A 21,127-nucleotide genomic window follows, 5' to 3' on the forward strand; every position below is an offset into this window, starting at 1 on the left:
TATTACACATGGTGCCACTGCCTGCGTGTTTACTAAGATCTATTATATATGCACTACAAATCATCATTAAGAAATGTGTATGAAATGTGACAATTTTTCTTGTTGGTCTGTCATAGAACGATGGTGAACCCCATGAGCCATCGCTTGTCTGGCTATCCTGATTAGCCAGTATATGTTTTAATTGGACTACATAGTTTTTTTCACATATACGCAGAGTGACTACGGAATAACAACTATTTTGGTCCTGATGAATGCCAAGGATCCCATTTTTGAGACCATTTAAGGTAGAAACATGTCGACCTCTGACCACTAAAAAGGGTTACATAGATCTTTCTTATAACCCTGGCCCTCTTTTTAATCCTATCCCAAGTGGACCACAGAATAAAGTGTATTAGGTACCCTGGAGGTAGTTTCAACCACTACTATATGATTTTTGCGCTCTGTCCCTCACTCACCTAAATACTATTACTCCTCATAAAATATCTCGGCTCCTCTCCCGACGGAAAGTTGTAGCCAACACCATGGACCTTGCAGTCCAGATGTGAGGATGGAATCCAATGATGAAGCATGTTACCCTCTGGTGAGTGAGGGTTCTCGTCCTCAAAAGGGATTCCTTTTTTAGTAGTTCTGTCACTTTTCAATAATTTGTTACACTTGTCCTCTGCTATTGTAGCACAAGCCAGGCGGACATCTTTGCAAGTTATTAATTTCGAATTAAGGGACTAGTACGTGTCTGGTTGGGCCCATCCCTTAAGATCCCCGGTGTGATACCGATGGTAAAAGATGCCACATGTATGTTCTCTCGCTTCTAGGATGCAGTTGGTACTATGCCTGTGTCTACCACTGCCACCTAGATTGTTGCATATTAGGGCTTTGCATGCGTCTAAAATCCAACAGGGTTGCAAGTAGATTCTTAGACTTGTGTCTTAGCCTCTGAGACTTGGCCTTTCTCATAGCCAGGTACTCGATCACAATGAAACGGAAGGCCTCATCCCTGATTGGAGCAAACCACTGGCACACCATCGCAATTCCCTGGGCTAATGTGGAACTGATATCCCTAAGATGAAAGGAAGCAAGTGGACTTCATAAACATCTCGTTTCCTCAAGGGATGAGCTGATTTTATCCTTTAAGTACCGCAACAAAGATGACAACAATAGACCACTATAGATAGACCACATGTGCCCTGACATACCAATACTGTATTCAACATCATGGTGAGAAGCATATATCGCAACCATGGTCCTAGGAGAGCACCTCTGACATGTGGTGAATAGACTAACAATTATTACATCTCTAACCCCTCACCCCCTGCCATGTGACTTGCCCACATTTGTTCTGCTCATACTTTACTACCAGGCTTGCTGTGGTTTTAGTATCTTTTGCTTCCACCACTATTTTGCCATCGCTTAGAATTTTCAAAGCATTCACATATTGAAACGATGTAATTCACTGGTGACAAACTGATGTCACTAATCTCAAATTTCTCTTTGTCAATATGTCTTTACTGCTGTGTGGCAAGACAACGTCCCAATGATTAAGCTATGTGGATATGAAAGGTTTTCTGAATTTAATGGTAAATAAGAAAAATCGTGTAAAACTTGTTTAAAACAAAATATGTATGTTCCTTCACTGTACTCCGTACTTGCCTGATAATTTTGTTTTACCTATTTTATGTCCATCTTAACATAACTCTCGACCAATAGATATTTTTGTTGTAATTAACCAGCTCGAGCCGAGTTGTGGGATGTCAGAATGCCATCACCTCATGGATTGTCGTGGGGCAGTCTGGCTCTGCACACGCTGCTGTGAACATCTCTAACCTGTCGGTGGTTGCGGAAATAAAAGCCACTTCTCCCAGCTCCTGTCTACCTGGCTGTGAAAGATGATCTTACCTTTTGCCAAGGATACCTATTGAGGGGCGACAGAGTGGTTCCACCTGATGAACTGAAAGGGAAAGTGGTGAATGTAGCTCATGAAGGGCATTTAGGTACGAGCCTTACCAAGGCACGTGTCAGAGAACGATATTGGTGGCCTGGAATGGACAAAGTGATAGAGAGTGTGGTCAAGGAATGCCATCTGTGTGCCATTAATGACAACTCTCATACCACCAGTCATACTCCCCTGTCCACGATTGAGGTCCCTGATGTCGTATGGAACAAGTTGGGGTTAGACATAATTGGTCCATTTGAGTTGATGCCCTCTCATGAGAGATCTGTTATTCTCCTGGTCGATTATACCTCTAAATGGGTGATCTCCAAATGTATGAGTGCTGTTAACTCTAGGTCAGTAATCAAATTCTTGAAAGATGTGTTTGTGTCGGAAGGGATTCCAAAATACTTGGTTAATGACAACGGGGTGCAATTCACCTCCCATGAGTTCTATACCTTCCTTAAAGATCTTGGAAATGTTCATCAAAAGACAGCCCTAAAATCCGCACAGGCCAACGGTCTCACAGAAAGGATGAATAGGGTTGTCAAAAGCTGTACCCAGCGGGCATTGGATTCCAATATTTCTCTCAGCAGTGTGTTGAGGGAAACCTGGTGGGAGCACCGCACTGTTTACAATGCCATTTCTCAAAAATCTCCTTTTGAAGCCTTGAGAAGCACCGTAGCCAACTATAAACTTAATCCAGTATGGCTTCCCATTCAGAGGGAGAAAGGTGTGTCTGAGGATTTGAGAAAGATCAGGTTGGCTGACTACCAGCAGAGGTACAAACTGTGGAATGATAATAAAATGTCAGTCAGAGTGAAGAAGTGGAATCTGGGTGACCGTGTCCTAGTAAAAAGGGCTAAAGATGGTCACAAAGGTTTGTCTAATTTCCTAGGCCCGTTTACCATTACCGCCATTAGAAAAATGTCATAATGCTAGACAATGGCTGTACTTGGAGTATGTCCAGGCTTGTTAATTTCACCAAGACGTCTCACCACACTGCTGTTACCTGTGGACCTACTTCCGAAGAAGAAGTTAAGAACACTGGTTGTTCAAGCAGGCACAGGCACCTCCCTGTGAAATTTAAGGATTATGTTCTGCATTAAAATGTGTTCCTATTCTTTTGCCCATGTTTCATTTTCTCCTACTACTTCTGCACTTGTTTAGGCTAATAACATGCTCTGTATTAGTATTTTAGTTTCTTTGTATTTTCCATGCTTTATTTCATTGTATTGTGCCATCTTGTTTTTTTTCATTCTTCCTTATGATTTTAAAAGGGGGATGTGTTGTAATTAACCAGCTCGAGCTGAGTTGTGGAATGTCAGAATGCCACTACCTCATGGATTGTCATGGGCATTCTGGCTCTGGACACGCTGCTGTGAACATCTCTCACCTGTCGTTGGTTGTGTGAACTAAGCCACTTCTCCCTGCTCCTGTCTACCTGGCTTTTATTAATTTTCCTTTTAAAGTGTTCCTGCATCAGTATATCACTTAGTAGATATATCAGTGTGGTGCACACACAGAGCATTTGCACCTTATTTAGTTTCAAAAGCGATGTTTGATACCCTGCTATAAGGACTATGCTAATAATCACTTACCAAGGTCTGTAATAGTACTGCTCTCCCCATCAACCATCTAACTTTTTCAAATGTAAAACAACCATAATACCACACAACCAATACAACAATTCAATAACGACAACCAAAATAACCTACAAACAAAGGGCCCAGTTCACGAAGGTACTTACTTATGTGTAGTAAAGTTATGAGCGCTGAGTGTTCGCACTCATGGTAGAATCTCTGCATGGCACACTCTATGCAGCATGCCCTGCAAAGATTCCATCCAGAGTGCGGAGACTCTGCACTTGTAACTTTACTACACGCAAGTAGTACCTTTGTGAATCAAGCCTACCATGTCACTTGTAAGAAGAGAACTAAAAATCAAAGGAAGGTTTGAACGTATGATCACAAGGTCCCCTAATCATACCTTCCCACAATAACCTCCCACACAAATTACCAGACAACACAAGAGTTACATCATAACCCACCACAAAAGGACCACACACCCACACACACATGGATATATCTCAAAATTCTGATTTCTCTAACCAAGCAATCTCCCTTCCACCTCCACCAAAAGCCACAAGCACAATACACACCCAGACCAGCCACCTTACTATACCCTCTACCTCCACCCTAACTCCAGGACATGAAGAAGAGAGAAACACAAATAAAATGCCTACTCTTCAACACATGATCCATGAACAAAAACTGAGTTAACATCTTTGACCTACTCTCAGAAACAACACCGGACCTCACCTTCGTTACAGAAACATGGCTCAGGAAACACTCTGCACCTACATGCCATGAAGCTATCCCTTTTGATTTTCACACCATGGACAAAAATCAAATTGGCAAAATTGAAGGAGGCCTTGCCGGGGCCAGCTTTAAGGCGGTGCGAATTTTGCAACCGCACAAGGCACTGACCTCCGGGTGCGCTGTGTTTAGAAATCACTTATGGGTTTAAAAGTACCTGCTGCAGAGTTACCTGTGTGTCCAGCACGTTTCAGGTAACAATAAATATGTTAAGATAATTCTGGTGAATAAGGTCTCTGCCATAGAGAGATCAGAGTTTAGTCTAGGCAGTTGTGGCTCCTCATAAAGTAGTGTAGAGGGTTAATATGCCTGCTGGAAAGAATGTGTACTACATAAATCACAGAACTGTATTTCATGTGGATAGCTCACTGGGTTACTGCTTTTTTTGCAGAGACCCTTTTGTTACTTGTAGTTCATAAGTTACATACCTAATATAGCACAGTGACCTATGAACTGTCATCAAAGAGCTGCAATGCAAAACTGCATGGTATAAGTTAGAATGTTATGTTTTTCCCCCTGTCTTTAATTTTCCAATGCAGATAAGAAGAGTTTATTAGTAAAGCCAACCCCAACCATTATGGTACATTTTAAAACTAGCGTTAAAATATACTGCCTACTACTGTGGATGACATGAGATTCCTACACCATGAAATGCTCATTGTCTTATGTAACATTTCCTATAGACTGATTTACACATGTATAATTCATTGCCTCAGTATAATGTGTGTGAGATGTAAAGTGCTGACACCTTACAATGGTGTGAGTAATGCTATAAAACAACTGAAATGCATTTGAGAGAAGGGGGTATGGAGAGATGAGGGGCTCTGTTCAAAAATGGTAGTGAAGGAATCCATAAAGCAGGAGGTCATTGGAGGGCACTAAAACACATTTGTCACACAGGGCGCCACCACCGTGAAAGCCAGTCCTGGGCTTAGCCGTCATCCATAAAAAACTAGAAATATCATTGAAAATCTCATCATGGTGTGAATCGTTGATAAGAGGTGACCCCACTCCAGCTATTACCTATTCCTTCTTCTTAAGCAATGCCCACTTTAAAGATGCTCTACTTAATACAGTGACCAACACACATCTGGACCACCCCAACCTTTACATTCTAATAGACATGAACACATGGTTTGATAAGATGAATCTAACCACAACAGCTAACCAACCTTGAAGCCTTCAAATTGCAATAAATTGTTGTAGCCCAACTCACTGCGCACAACACGTTAGAAGTGCACCCTTAGGACAAGCCCCAGTTGGACAACTCGCCTGTAAGCTGGAGCGATAACAACATCATCAATCTCAAGATCCACACACCTATCAATAACAACACTTCGAAGACAACAAAAACTAACAACAACAAACACTCATACAGACAATGGAAAAAAACCAGACATCCAGCAACTTAACACCCACCTTGAAAAAACTCCAACAAGCATGCGGCCGAAAGAGACATACATCTTCTACAGGAGGGTCTTCCACTGGGCAAACAGTCACCAACAAAAACCACATCCTGAATGGACCACAAAAAACCCCACATGGGTTAATGGCAAAATCAAAAGAATGTAAACAGAACTCAACAGGACGCAAATGGAGAAAATAAGGAGATAAAACAGACAAGAGCATGCTACAGCACTATAATAGAGCCTACAAAAGAGCTAACAGAACTACATGCACATAGCTGAAGCAGAGTGCCCTGCAAAACAACTCCATAAAATTCTTACTAAATTCTTCAATCGAGAGTGCCTAAACACAGAAACACCACAATCACAAGTTTTCTGAACAAAAACTCCTATGAATTGATCTAAACAATTACAAAGATTGAAAATTAACTTAAGGGGAATTTGGACAACACTACAACAACACATGACCTAACTGTAAGAGAAAGAGACACCAATAATCATCCTTCAATGCACTACCTTTAAAGCTCTGTCACAAAAAGTTGTCCTTGTTGTTATCATTGCAACCAGACCTTCCGGATCACCATCAGACCAAGCACCACTAAGGTCTATAAAGATATCCTTCGCTCAATCTGTACAAGAGTGATAGCCTACCTGGTCCCTCGAACTAGATTGCCACCTGAGCTCAAAACCTCTTACAGCTGTCCTCTCCTAAAAAATAAAAACCTTGACCCATCTGATTCAGCAAATTGCAGGCCCATACTAAATGGACCAATATTAGGACAAAATGTTGAAAAAGCTGTCTTAACTCGCTAACTTTACAGAACAATATGGCTTACTGTCAGACCAATTATTCAATTTCAGATCAGGCAGAGGGACAGAGTCAACCATCATATCCAAATGGGATGATTTAAAACTCAGTGGACAAAAACGGAGTAGCTGCATATTACTTCTGGATTTATCAGCTGTATTTCACTTTTCCACTTTTTTGTATTTGTCCACCACTACCACATGCTATTGAAAAGACTTCACAATATTGGAATCTACGAAAATGCCTTAATATGGATTTCTTCTTATCTCACAGGCCAAGTGTCAGCTCCTCACACACAACACTGTGGCGACCCTCAGGGGTCATTCATATCCCCTCTATTATTCAACATCTGCTTAACCCCCTTATCAAATCTGAATAAATAAAACACCCTCACCTGTTACAACTATGCAGGGGACACCCAAATCATTATTAAAACGGAAAACTCAGAAGGCTTCTAAAATTCACATTTTAATGACTGCCATCGTGCCACAAACGCATGGATGATGAATAGCCATCTGAATCTCAATACCGCAAGCACAGAGAATATAACATGTGGAATAAGGCAAACCTACCAGCCTATTGCCATATTGCCCAATGAACTTGTAGCGCCTCCGAAAACATCTAGGAAAGTTAAAAACCCAGTAGCTATCATGGATTGACACCTATCCTTGATACTGCATGCTAACAACATCACAAAGAGGGCCTTCTACACAACGCCGAAAACACTATGTCGGATATTCCTATACCTTGCATACCAACAAACTGAAGGCCATTCACATACTCCTAATCTCCAAGCTTGACTAAGACAACAGCCTATTCCTGGGCAAACGCGCATTCATTATACGCAAGGTACCAAACGAATCCAAAATGCTGTCGCAAAGCTTCTTCTCCCCTTTACCCAAAAGAACGCGTGACTCCAGGCCTGCAATCCCCTCACTTTCTACCTATACCTAGAAGGGCACAATTCAAGGTACTCTGCACGGTCTACAGTGCCTCGCAATGAAAAGGATCACTATATCTAGAAATTAAATTGAAGCAATACAAACCAAACAGAACACTGTGCTCTAGGCTTGCACCACTTACTATCTTAGAATAAGAAGTCTGAAGGAGACACTGCTTTATCTGTATAGGCTGCAAGGCACTAGAACTCACTACCAGCCAGCATCAGAACCACCCAGGAGCATACAGAATTCCAAAGACAGTTGAAAACATGCTATTTCCTAGATAAATGCACCAACACACCCCAGCAACAACGCCCAGAAAACAGTTACATCCTCAAGTGCAATACTCATCTTACAACCCACAAATTGCAAAGATCTCAACCACCAAACTGCTTTCGTTATGCAAGTAAGCAAATAAAGGCTGATAGATGGTTACCCGTGGTATTATATAGTTATGTACTTCTATATATAACAGTTATGCCCCACAACAATATTAAACCCATAATAGGCAGCGGTCTTCAGCAAGTTGTAACCTATACCTTTTAAACTCACATAAGACATCTGCTATAAGGGATGTCCATCACCAACACTGCACTGCCAAAAAAAAAATCTTCCCCACATGAACAGGCATGGAATAACTGAAGAGATCTGTCACACATCACTTGCAATTTGGAGGACTTTAATATAGTCAATTAATTGTAGGCCTAAATATCTATACTATCTGGCCGCTTCTTTACATCTCACAAAGACACCCAAATATAGGATGATAATAAAAAATGTCCATATCAACAGATCTCTCCACTGCTCTCTCTCCCTTCAACCATGCCAGCTCAGGACCACAACTATACAAAAGTCTCAGATTGGACAGCCAAGTACAGTAACCAGATAAGCAGACTATGCCATGTGAAAGCATACTGAAAACACTAAAACTGCACGCCTGTCACTCACACTTCCTCATTCAACTCACTGCAAAGTGGTGCATCCCATAACACAATAACCACACCTCGGTGGTCATCACGCATGCCTTGGAAACACTTCCCACATAGGATCAAAGCAAAAATATTATTCTTCCAACCACACACCCTACACAGTATAGCATGTAACTAAAGTAGGCAAGCACTTTAGCATCGCACATAGAGGTAGTAAGCACTTTAGCGTCACACATAGAGGTAGTAAGCACTATGTAAATGCTGCAATACAATTGAACACCATAGCTATCAGTAGACAGAGGAGAATATTATGTTACCAGTTTTTGAATATAGTGATTTTCTGCCACTGCTCTGGCCTTGGGAGCATGAGCATGCCCATATCCACGGGTCTGTGGAAAACACACTGTACCTGCCCCATTAACATCTATGTTGGCCATTCCAGGAAATGATGGCTCTGAGTCTGAGCTCAACCTACTGATATAAATAGGAAGTCAATGCCGATCACTTCCATTTTAGGTCTCAGCTACTGTGGCTGCGCACATGCGCAGCTCGCTTGGAGAGATTTAATGTCTTTGAGGAGTTTCCGTAAAGGGCTTTAAGCCCCGCCCCTCTTTTCCATTGGCTGGCGTCACCGTTTATGCTAAACGGTGGCCAGCCATTGGAAAAGAGCTTTCTTTTTTTGCCTTCCTCTGGCTTTTTGGGACGGCCTACTTGCACTCCCTCGCCTTCTTTCCTCCCTTTGCAAACTTTTTCTTATCTTTTTGGGGCCATAAAGACAAGCTCCAGCGTGATCCTCTTTCGCTTTCGGAGCGCTTGATTTCTTCGGAGCGCTTGTTTTGCGATAAAAGGTCACTTGGAGTTAAACTCGCAACAACATTTGGAAAAAAATATAATTTTGCAGGGGAAAGTTGATTGGTGCTATAGTGTGCTTCGTATAAAGGCGCGTTGAATCTCCGAGCACAAGGGCAAAACGTTAGTGTTTTATCAAAGCTCTGTAATGACAGAGGCCTCTAATGCCAGCTAGATGACAAACAGCCAATAAATATGAGGCACAAGGACTTCACACCAGCCTCTGTTAGAGCAGACGTAGACTCTGCAACTGTACAGCGTGTGCCCGTGCTGGTCGCGACACAGTGCGTGGGCCTATCACAAGCCTCGTGACCAAAAACAATGTGGAAAACAGAGCTGACCCTGGAGGCTCCACAAACCGGTTCTCCCACGCCATCACAGGGGATGTCGGGAACTCAAGGAGGCCGTGAGAGGGAAGGGTGCCCTGCAGGGCGGAGAGGTCCAATCATTTTATGGCAATACCGGCCAGCTTTTATACAGCGTGCCACGCAAATGCAGTCACCACTTACATCCTAATACCTCGCTTAGGCGTTTAACCCAGTAGCACTCGGTCTCTTCGACTCAGGAGGATACAAGTCAGAATCAACCTCCCGAACCTCACATGTGGCCTGCAGGTTGCATCCAAATGTCTACAGGATGTGAAGTGGTCTCATCCATTTCACTGAGATTGAAACATGGGACCTGTAGGTTGCACAGCTCTGCAGCAGGTGCACAAACCTCATAATGGGATTCACACACCGGACTTGTGTGGTATCTGTAGATATAATTCCCCTCCTGTACTATCTTAATAGGCGGAGCGCCAGCAAAAAAGGTGCTGGCGCTCCGCCTATTAAGATAGTACAGGAGGGGAATTATATCTACAGATACCACACAAGTCCGGTGTGTGAATCCCATTATGAGGCTTGGAGTAACATGGGGTACTACCCCATGTTACTCCAAGTGCTCCGCCGCAGCTGCTTAACCTTCTGTGCCACCTCAAAAATCAGACATGAATCTGAACCTTTAAAGGGTGAATTTCCCCTGCACTAGAGTTTAAGATGTACATTATAACTAGAGGTTCAAACATCACCTAATAACCTCTCCCCAACCCGTGTTTTCACAAAGAGGGTGGTATGGTGGTCTAAAGCACCTGCATGACATTTGATTTACAGGACCCCGGGCGAAAGAAAAGGCTACGCTGTAGTAAAAAAAAAAAAATTCTATATGTTTTTTTCCTGCCAGTCTTTTCTTGGCGACGAGATGGGGCCTATCGAGGTTTCTCTGCACTATATTAGTGATAGGCGCACTCAAGTTATTTCACTTACCTCAATGCGTGGGGACATCAGGGCTATCCTCCAAGCCCACGTCTCGGCGCTCCGGCAGTTCTCTTCAGAGTCCGGAGAGCGCCCCGGCCCAGAAAGTCCAGTATAGCTCTAGCCTCCTCCCCCGACACCCAACCGGCGAGTAGGTGGTGACAGAGAAATAGTAGCCAAGAGGGTCGGCTGGAGGGGGACGAAAGGCCCAGCTTCCAAGGCAGTAAGAATGTGGTAGCTCCTCGGGGACCGCTGGCGTGCTCTGAAGGCGCTGGTCGTACAACACGCTGGTGGTCAGGGTGAGGGCGTACTCGACTGGGGGGCCCGGAACTTGCGTGAAACGTTCAAAAAGAAGGATCTCCGGAGAAGCCCCTGCACTCCAAGGCTTCAGGTCCATTGTGCCGTGCTCATATGTAGCACACAAAAGCTGGCGTATATAGCACACAGAACCCCTCTTAGAAGCTGGTGAGTATCGCTCCTATCAGACGGGTGCGACTACCTAAAGAAGTTGTATTGTGCAGTTTCTAATGTTGCAGCAATACATCAGTGTCTCGTGAGGCTGGAGGCAAACACCAGAAATGTGGACAGGGGGGCTGTTGGGCAGAGTTGCTGGGGTTGCAAAGCTTTTGGAGGTTGTGGTAATATAGCTCCTTGAAGCTGGAAGTGTACAGTTCGCAGATCACGGATATTCTGTTGCAACCCATCAGTCTTAGGCCGCCTGCCCCTGCTGGCACACTATCATATTCATATAAATATTTTCATATCACAGATGAGGTGTTCCAAGTCTGACCCGAGCAGGTCCCACGTTGAGTCATGCTGTGCATTTATTTTTGCACACTGTCTTTTACCCTACTTTCTTCTTTCCCTTTACAGTGTTTAAAAGTGTGTGTTTTTTGGTCCCTGTAATTTTTTTTTTCCGCTCTAAAGGTCAGAAACGTGTTACAGAATGCACCAAAAAAGTCCCATGCTTTGCATGACGGGGTGAGCGCTTTACACCCGAACTGGGGCCATCCGCGGCCCATGCTCTTCAAATGTTCTGCCAAGTCCTTGCGGCGCGAAGAGAGCCCCCTCCCCCATACACTCACTCCCCAAAGAGTGTGATTAGAAAAATCTGGCAGTACCAGTCAGACATGTTTTGGAAAATGTAGCTGCCTTCAAGCGCTCTGGAAGATCACGCCCCCTGCTTCTGTTAAAGCACCTGCTAACACAAGAGTAAAAGTTCACAAGAGCCAATGCATGCTTCTGCTCTCTGCCCACCGCTACAATATGGTCCCTGTAGCTCCTGATGTTTTGTATGCTACTGTAGCCTTTTCATTGCACCTCGCACCCATGACCAATGGAGTTATGCAGCAGGGGAAGCCCACATTATCTAGCAGGGTTGAACTAAATTAAATAGCACCAAGATGCACATTATGTGGCATATTTAAGCACATGTTGTGATACATTTAGTTTGTTGTGGTTAGACATGTTAACTGTCTCAACAAAGGGTTCTCCCCACTAGTGGCAGTTTAACATCAAAAACAGAACAAGCAACTGAAAGGTGGCCAGTCAACCCTTCAGAAGGCCTTCCACTGCGAGGCAGAACGTCTGTGGTAACTTTTGACCTGTTCAAAATATAACACCTTTTTTTGGGTTAAAATCATTAAATTATGCAGCAGATGACAGGGTAAGTGTGGATGCGGCAAATCCAGAATTATTCAGAAAACACAGCAGTCACAGAATTGCATAATTCAGTTGCCTTGCTCATACTCCCCCAAAGGGCGCTAATGCGTATGGTATTCTAAAACAAGTGGGGTGTCTCTCTCCCTCTGCCCTTGTTTCCTTCTCCCCTCACTATCTCGCTCCATTTCTGACCTCTTGTTTATCTCTCCATCCCGCTGCCCTGGTTTCCATCTCACTCTCTATTCCGCTCCACTTCTATGTGTGTGTACGTCTCCCTCCTCTAGGTTGCGTTTCCCCTCCATCGACGCCTGACCCACGTGTTTCACTCTCTTCCTCTGCCTTGTTTCTGTCTCCCCTCACCCTGTCGCTCGACGCTTGACACCCCCGTGTGTCACGCTCCCCCTCTGCCTTGTTTCCATCTTCCCCCGCTCTCTTCCTTCACTTCTTCACCTTGCTTGAGAAAAATACAACCTTTCAGTTCACTCCTAACATTCTAAAACAAGCATTGAAAATGCAATAGGTTTCGACTTTTATTAAGTTAAAGCCATTTGCTTTGCTATACAATACCATTAGCAAAGCAAATGGCTTTAACTTAATTAAAGGCAAGACCTATTGCATTTTCAATGCTCGTTTATCTTCTGGGAGCATTGCCTCCAAACAGTCAGGAGAGTTCTATTTCAATGTTTGTATATTTTTGCATAGCGGCTTATAATGTAAGGAATTATGCTCCTGCTCTAGAGGACTTGTGCATCTCATTTACAAAAAAAGATCATGCTTTAGCGGATCACTGTATAAAGTACAAAGAAACTTATTCAGCAAGTTTGTATGGCGATTCAGGAACATACCATGCAGATCTATAGGCTTTGTAAATGCTATGGGTGCTTTCTTGCTACTTCATCTGCTTCTTTGTGCACAGGCTGAAGACCGGTCTGGCAGTAATCGCTATAAACTTTGAAGCTTGCTTCAGTGGGCTAGTCTGGTCAGTTGAAGTCCTGAGGGCCAGACCTGGTATAACTCAGTACTAGCGTGGTGCACGCTCTGAACATCTCACCTTAAAGTGGGCCCGCGATTATTGGCATTTGTTATAGTTGCTGGAAGAATGGTGCGCGAGTGTGCTCACGTCATTGCCCATCTTCTAGCAAAGCTTTCCTGTCTTCTCACGGGCTGCTTTAGCTGCAGTAATGGAGTCAAGCAAAGCTAGAGAAGACGAAAAATCTGGAGGAGGGTACAGGTGACCCCTCCCCTATACAGCAGCAATCCAGAAAACAATACAATTGGCAGTGGAGGAGAAAACACGCGTAGCCCCAACAAGTCTCGGTTGGATATTGTTTTGGACCAAAAAGGTGAAGAAGTGAAGGTTAAGGGTAGACCAGTACAAAGTCTGAAGTTAAAGGAGGTCATGCAGCAAGTGAGACAGTATCTGGGCTTCCCTAAAACCTCTCAGATGGAAGAAAAGGACATTTTAATTTTTCACTATTAGAAGAAAGATCCAAAGAATCTTCCTCTGCACTCATTGATAGGAAGGTCCTGAAAACAGAGTGGAGGGGAAATGATAAGGACTCATTTCCAGGATTTCTGTTTCGGATGAAACCTATATATAATGTCCATGGCGAAATATGGTAAAGGTGGATACACTTATGGCAAGCCTGGCCTCACATGATACCACAATATCAGAGAAGGCAAGCCCATATCGAATACACTTGCTTCCCTCGCCCCAGACTGCCTATCTTTTGAGAGGTGCATATACACATATCCACTGTTCGCTTGTGGGTAACTAGTCTACTTTTCTTATGACTTTATGGTTTGTTATATGTTGATACTCATTGTTTTATTGAGTTCAGGAGTGGGTTTGCATATGTGTAATATCAAGCATATATACGTGAAGCCTTGCTTTTACCTGGAAGTTGTCATGAGCGCTTTCACAATACTAATCCCGAGAAAAGATATGCAGAAACAGTTTATAGTCCCTGTGGGCAAGCGACCACTGTTGCACCTGTCATTCATTGTAATATGGACTTTGCATGTAACTACTGCCACACTAAGTGCCAGGATCCGTTACTATGTCAGATTTGATTGCTGTATCATTTGCAATATGCATACTCAAGAGAATGAATTTGCAACCATGCTCAGTTGAGTTGCCTAGCCACTGTTCAAGCACTGTCAAATGGCTTGATGGCTGCATTTTGTAACAATACCGATATTCAAACAATCACTGAGTAGCAGCATAGCGTATACTGGAACATTACCCCGACGTTACACGAAAGTTCCGAGAAAAACGGATAACAACTGTTGAAGTTACAGAGTTCATTTTGTTAGTTAAAAAAATGAAAAAGCAAGACGTCATTTGTATGCAAAAGCGAACTGTGAGCGTACATGATACATATAACGTTCTCTATGCCAATGGATCCGATGTTATTGTCATAAGAGCTATGTATATTTTCGGAGTTTATTATTTTTTCTTTTATCTTATTTCTTCCTTTTCTGTTGCTTTTTATAAATTGAAGTGTTGCGGCCGGCCCCATGGGTTGTAGGCTCCGCATTGTGTATTGCTTACTGCTGCTAATAAACGTCTTAAAATTATTTTTTTTTAAATCAGAGAAGGCAAGCCCAGCTGATCCAGTGGACAAGAGGGTCAAGACTGCTGTGAAAAGCATCTATGCAGCTGCCAACTTTGTGAAAAAGACAGCTACTTACCCATCCTATGCTATTCAGTCTTTTTTAAAGGATATCCTTGGCAGGTCTGATGAACCACGGACCAAATCTAACTCTGACAGTGTCGCACATGGAGCAGCAAGTGCAGTTGCTGTCCGATACTTCTTATTGCGCTTTGAAATCAGAGGCATCCATGGCTCGTTCAGCTATAGACGCAAGACAGTAGTTGTGGCTTTGATCCTGGAAGGTGGATGCCTCACAGACAGCCCTTTTAAAAAGCATTTGCAATGCAATAGGTCTCGCATTAATTACGTTTGAGCTATTGGCATTGCTAAATATTGCAACACCAATTGCAACAAAAGTCTATAAATTGTAGGCCCAAACAAATGTGTATTTATTTTTATAGGAATGGTGGCATGCTGCGCTTTAGATGAATATGTTTAAAAGTAACGTGTGCCAAACTGCTATTGCTACAATAGTTAATTGTAGATGCGTTAACAATTGATGTGTGCACTGATGGATGGTGGTGTGTGTGCCTGTAGAAATTGTGCACTGATGGCTGGTGGTGTGTGCCTGGTGGAAGTGTGCACTTCCGGCTGGTGGTGTGTGTGCCTGGGGGAAGAAGGCACCTAGTCCTCTTTCTTTTACATATTTCATAATACTATCATTTTCGTACAAGTGTGCTAAAATGTCAAAAAAACACCAAACATTAGTGACAGACACACTGGCGCATAACATGGCCTTCCATGGCGAATAATTTAGTGAATATTGCCACATACCTCGAGCCCTTTACTGCTGCAGGATTCTAGTTTTCACACCATGTTACAAAAGCATTGGGGATGACCATGTGGGCACCTAACACCATATTGTTTTCATGTGAAAAGCTAACGCTACCTGAAATTGAGAACAGACCGTTATGAGGTATGATGTAGCACCTGATCCAGCGTGGAACAGAAAAAGAACTTGACTGCACCTAAACGTGCACAACTCAATCAAAAAAACAAAAATGAGGATTCCTCCATTTTGTACGGTGTTATAACGTTAGATCTGGCAATGCGAGGCTTAACAAAAGCACGAAAATAGGATGTGCAAATAGTTTCAACGCTTTTAAATGACATGGATTTGTGAGAGCCCGCATTAGAAAAAGTGCAAGCGTTCGGAAAAGGGCCACCCTTGGGCCAGGGGATTATTGCTCCGAAAGCATAACATATTAGCAGACAGTATGGGCAGCAGCCAGGCAGAGAAGCAACAGACGCAGACATTGCTCAGAGGGGATGAACATGCCTGTGGTCTGACAGACATTCAACAGTATAGATGGCAAGAATGGCGGCACTTCACATACGTGTCGCGAACTGAATCGTCTCCAGGCGCGGCCTTTTTGCACCTTGATAAGAGAGAACGAGAAGCTACGGCATATTGGAGAGCGAGCAAGGTGGAGGGAGTTACAAAGTGTGTCTGCACGCTCATGAGAGAAAGAGGAAACAGTGACAAAGAAGGCGGGGCATGTTCTGTCAGAATTAGAGCGAGGAACCAGTGCTGGACAGAGGCCCAGAGATAAAGGCCCGGGAAGGGTGGGCTGGGGGGAGGGAATGGATTCACAGGCAGTTCATGAGAAAGAAAGTGTGGGTGAGCCAGGATAGAGGGGAAAGCACGGACTAGGGGAGAAACAGCAAGGGACAAATATAAGGGAAGTAAGGCGAGAATCAGAGAGAAGGGGCGTTGAGCAATGCATGTGAGGGGTAGCAGGTCTAGAAAGAGGGGAAGGAGAGAAAGGAGACAACCACCATGGGTTGGCAGTAATATAGGAACTATGATAACGAAAGCAATAATGACAGGATCTCACAGAAAGCTGCAATAAGGTCAAAGGACTCAATACTGAGCATAAAGAGAACGTAAGAACAAAAGAAAAAAATGTGCACTCATGTCTTGTAAAAGGTGTGGTAAATCGACCACAGAGAGCTTACGAGCTCCTCGAAGGTAAAGATGGAGTCGTTTTGGCAGACTGTAAAGTCAGCACGCGCAGGCGAGGCTCGTCTTCGTTATCCAATGATAAGGATTACAATGGAAATGTTTGGGCGCCTTCCGGTGGTTGTCTGAAGAATTTGTACCACAAGAATAAATCAAAGCCCATATGTTTCAATGGCCGCAAAAGTGAAAGTAATTAGGCCAGCGATGCGAGGAAGGCCAGCGATGTGAGGAAGAGAAAAAAAACATCCAAACGGCCGAAAGGGGAGAAGGGAGGGGTGAGTGCAAGCCGAAGTGACAATAAGGGCTGCAAGACGCGATGGCGGCTGAGAATGTGCGCGTTCACGCACACATGCACGCAAGCATTAGGCCACATGCACGCAAGCTTTAGGCCAGGGTAGCGCTTCCAAAAGCCCCTTACTAAATGTTGAGCAACAGCGCATGCGCTGCTGTAGGCTTGACCTAAAAAGGAATCAGTTCTCAGGTCCCAGGTTTATGGTTCACAGCTTGAGGAGGTAGTGAAAAAGTCTGCTGAAGACAGAGAGCTGTTTGCACAAGCCAGAAAACCTAGAGAAATGTTTTTGGGAGCAAGGACATTTAGTTCAGTTTCTCAGGTATACCCAAATCAGCACTTTGAGGGAGAGGACATGGCCAGAGTGTCCCTCACTCAGAGAAGTCCCGGTCTCAGCTTCCGGGAACCTCAGTACAGTCTCATCATGAGTCCTGCTATCCACTTTGTCCCAGTCCTCACTGAAGAGGCACCTCGCCCACCACAGGAAGCACCTACCCAAGTCCACTTTCTTATTCCACAAACACATGAAATAAAGCCTCCTTCTTCCGGTCCTTCAGCCTGTGCTGTCTAATTTTTGCCGAAACGTAATGCTTATTTTTTTTTTATACCCCTTCATATGCTTGCGGTCGCACTTTTCTTTGTTCACTTTGTGCATACCACAGGGAGGCTTAATTCAAAATTGCCACCTCAGGCAGCTTGTTATGTTTCTACGCTCGCTGCTTCACTTTTTCCTTAACATTTGGAGGGTCGCAAGCAACTTTATTATATCCTTACTGTGTTGCCTTTGGGACTGAGATCTTGGTGCACTGCTTGTAGCTGCGTTCTCCGTTCACGATCTGTGCTCGGACTGGGAGTTGCTGGTGTGCACCGCGAGCAGGCCGCTCAGGGGCCACTGACATATCTCCTGATCCTGGGGGTGTCAACAAATGGCAGCATTTGAGTTTGTGAATAGTGTTGGAAATGGCTCTTTCTATAGGTTCATCCCCAATCTTTTCGTATTCTTACTCCACTTTTGCTGGCCTTGGGACTCTGAGTACTTTACCAATGCTAACCAGTGCTAAAGTGACTGTATTCTCTGCTTAAAACAATTGTAACATTGGCTTACACCCAAGCGGCATATTTAATTTACTTATAAGCCCTAGTAAAGTGCACTACATATGCCCATGGCCTCTAAATTAAATTGCTACTAAGTGGGCCCACAGCACTCCTTGTGCCACCCACTTAGGTAGCCTTTTACATATGGCTAAGGCCTGCCACTGCAGAGCATGGGTGTGCAGTTTACACTTCCACGCCAACCTGGCAATACAAACCATCCCTTTTTATACATATAAGTCACCCCCCTAAGGTGGGTCCTGGACAACCCAGAGGGCAGGGTGCAATTTATCTAAAAGGCAGGCCATGTACTTTTACATTTTAAATGTCCTGGAGGTGAAAAACTCTTAAATTCATTTTTCACTAGAGCAAGGCCTATATTTCCAATTGGATAACATTGGGATTACCTTATTACATTTTAAGAGTAATTTCCAAATGGGAAGATATGATTGTTTCAAGTTTGGGGTCTCTGGAATCCCAATTTAAAATCTAAACTTATGGTGAACTCGGATTTTAAATTGCAATTCTGAAAATAAATGTTTTAGAAAGTTGCCATTTTCGAACTTTTGCCATTTAGTACCCGTTGCCTGTATCTGGTCACATGCCGGGGATGGGAGGGTGGGACAACTGGGCTTGTGTTTTCCCCCTAAACAGCCACACACATTGGGAGCTTAGGTGTGACTTGATGGGCCATCCTGGTAGGATGGGAGGGAGGAGCTTGGCCCAGTCTCACTTATACCTGAATAGGCTGTGCCCTGTCCCCATACCAAGAGCTGGATACACCCCTCTGTGCACTTTAAAGACCTGTCTTTGAAGTCCCACCAACTTCCCCCCCTTCCTCAAGCGCCTTGAGACCCTCTGGGTATGTAGTGCGCTATATAAATTCTGACTTGACTTGACTTGACTTTAAAGGCACCACTGGGTAAAAGAACGGGACCTCAGCCACCACCACTGAAGTACGCTTCTTAGCCTGTGTATACTCTGCTAGGAAGAATGACTACTGTGCTGCTGAAGGACTGCCACTCTGCTGAACTGATGCTTTGTTGGATTCTTGCTTTGCTGTGCTGACCCGCTGCCCTCCTGCTGTGTGAGAAGGACTGGACCTGCATCCCTTGATCCCAGAGTGACTACAAGGGCTAGCTATCAGGCCTCCTGATCTGAAGTCTCATGGACATAAAATATTTACAACTCCGTCACCTGGACTATCTGAGAGTCTACCCTGCCAAGTGGTGCCACCCCAGTCATCATACGTTCATTACTTACAGGTAAACCTTACTATCCGGAGTTGGTCCCCCTCACCCCAGTCGGAGCACCTCCCAGTGAATATTCTATCTGCACTTTTTTTCTTTTTAGTACACTTAATACTCACAGACTGTCGGGACAGGGTGGGGAGGTTTTAATCCAGTGTTCACTGAAAAAGAAATGGGACTGGAGTACGTGCTTCCCGTGGTGGGTGGAGAACCCTCATTTAGTGAGGACTGGGATGAGGAGGACGAACTCGGTAGTAATGAATTTGAAAGGATAAGTAATGGTTTAATAACATCGAGTTCAAGTCTTTCTCGCCACAGCCGGTGTTTGCCAGCCCAGGAGGTAACTGCTTGAATCTTAAATTGGAGTTCAGTAGAACGGAAATTGATAGCTGTCTACTTCCTTTTCATATCAGTAGGTTGGAAACAGGAAGTCTGCCATCTTGGAGGGATGGGAAGCTTGAACGTTTGGTGTTTTCGACTTTGGAGGTTCTGTTGGCAGGAGACACGCTCAACAGTAATCACTGTGGCAGGGATGAGTTGGGTTAATGAAGATTATCCATAAGTAAGGATGCCATTATGTTGTATATGGAAAAGAAACTTCATGTTTCAAAACTTAATTTACAAAATAGTTATTGTGCGCGGAGTGCATGGCGAGGACTGGCCAGGGAATACTGCTTGCTGAAAAGGCATATTTAAATTGAGGCCTATGTTGCCTGATATTAAAATAAACATAGTTTCTCAACAGAATATCTTGATTTGTCTGTATGTTAATCACATCGTGTTAGTACAATTAAAAATAAGAACACATCAACAACTTTTTAAAACTTGAACTAACAACACCACTGTTGGCTTGGAAGAAATCCGATATTAGCGTGACGTACGTGAACATAATGTGAACAAAACTGATATATTAAAAGTCACGAGAACCTCGGAGATAAACTTCTATTCATAATCCAGATGTAAAATTGCTAGTTGAGGTACAGCAGCCCAAAATACTGGAGGAGCTAACAAGAAGTATGACCCAAGTACTGATGCAAACGGCATGCTACCTCAATTCAATACAGGCTGTATAACTAGGAGAAAAATAACAGTATAATTACTAGAAAAATTATTAGAGAAGTCAACTTTTTAAAAAACATTTAAGGAAAAATATGCGAAGCATACTATAACTCAAAACGCTAACTCTTTCAAGGGGGTGTGTTGGCTACTTAGCAGAATAAAGAAAACAATGTGATCTTTATTTCCATAAAAGAGGGACTTGTCTTTCTAAAGGCAAGACAGTGAGCCACCCTAACAATGCAGCATCACTGACCTTGCTGAGCGTCATTCCCTAACATCCACGATAGGCACACCAGGCACAACAGCAGCAGCTGACTGTGAGCAGCCATCGCCTCAAAGAGGAGGAGTCGAGCTCGAGCATCTGCCAATGGAAGCGTAGAAGCGTAAAGCAGCGTGAACGACAGGAAAGGTCTTGCAAAACGTCGGCCATTGTATCATAGCAAGTTCGCCTATTTACTTGTATTAAAACATTAAAATAAATGAGTTAATATCTTTTTAAAACAACAAAAATGAATTATTTTTACCAGTTTAAGAATTCGAAAATGTTTATACTGAATAATAAATCTACAATTGTATGCAGCTATTTTTGTTTTTATTTTGATAATTGAGAATATTGGATTCATCT

The 21,127-nt window shown here is 43.6% G+C and overlaps 1 protein-coding gene across 1 annotated transcript in view; it reads right to left on the reverse strand.

Annotated features, from left to right (window-relative positions):
* Positions 1-20,845, reverse strand: part of SUMF2 (sulfatase modifying factor 2) — a 175,501-nt gene extending 154,656 nt beyond the window's left edge. Inside the window, exon 1 of the mRNA XM_086954575.1 lies at positions 20,756-20,845. Within this exon, the coding sequence (XP_086810701.1) occupies positions 20,756-20,831 (76 nt within the window). The 5' untranslated portion in view covers positions 20,832-20,845. The remainder of the gene's footprint in view (positions 1-20,755) is intronic.
* Between the last annotated feature and the right edge of the window lie 282 nt (positions 20,846-21,127).

This window comes from Lissotriton vulgaris, chromosome 2_1 (assembly GCF_964263255.1).
Source record: "Lissotriton vulgaris chromosome 2_1, aLisVul1.2, whole genome shotgun sequence".
In the NCBI taxonomy this organism is placed as follows: domain Eukaryota; kingdom Metazoa; phylum Chordata; class Amphibia; order Caudata; family Salamandridae; genus Lissotriton; species Lissotriton vulgaris.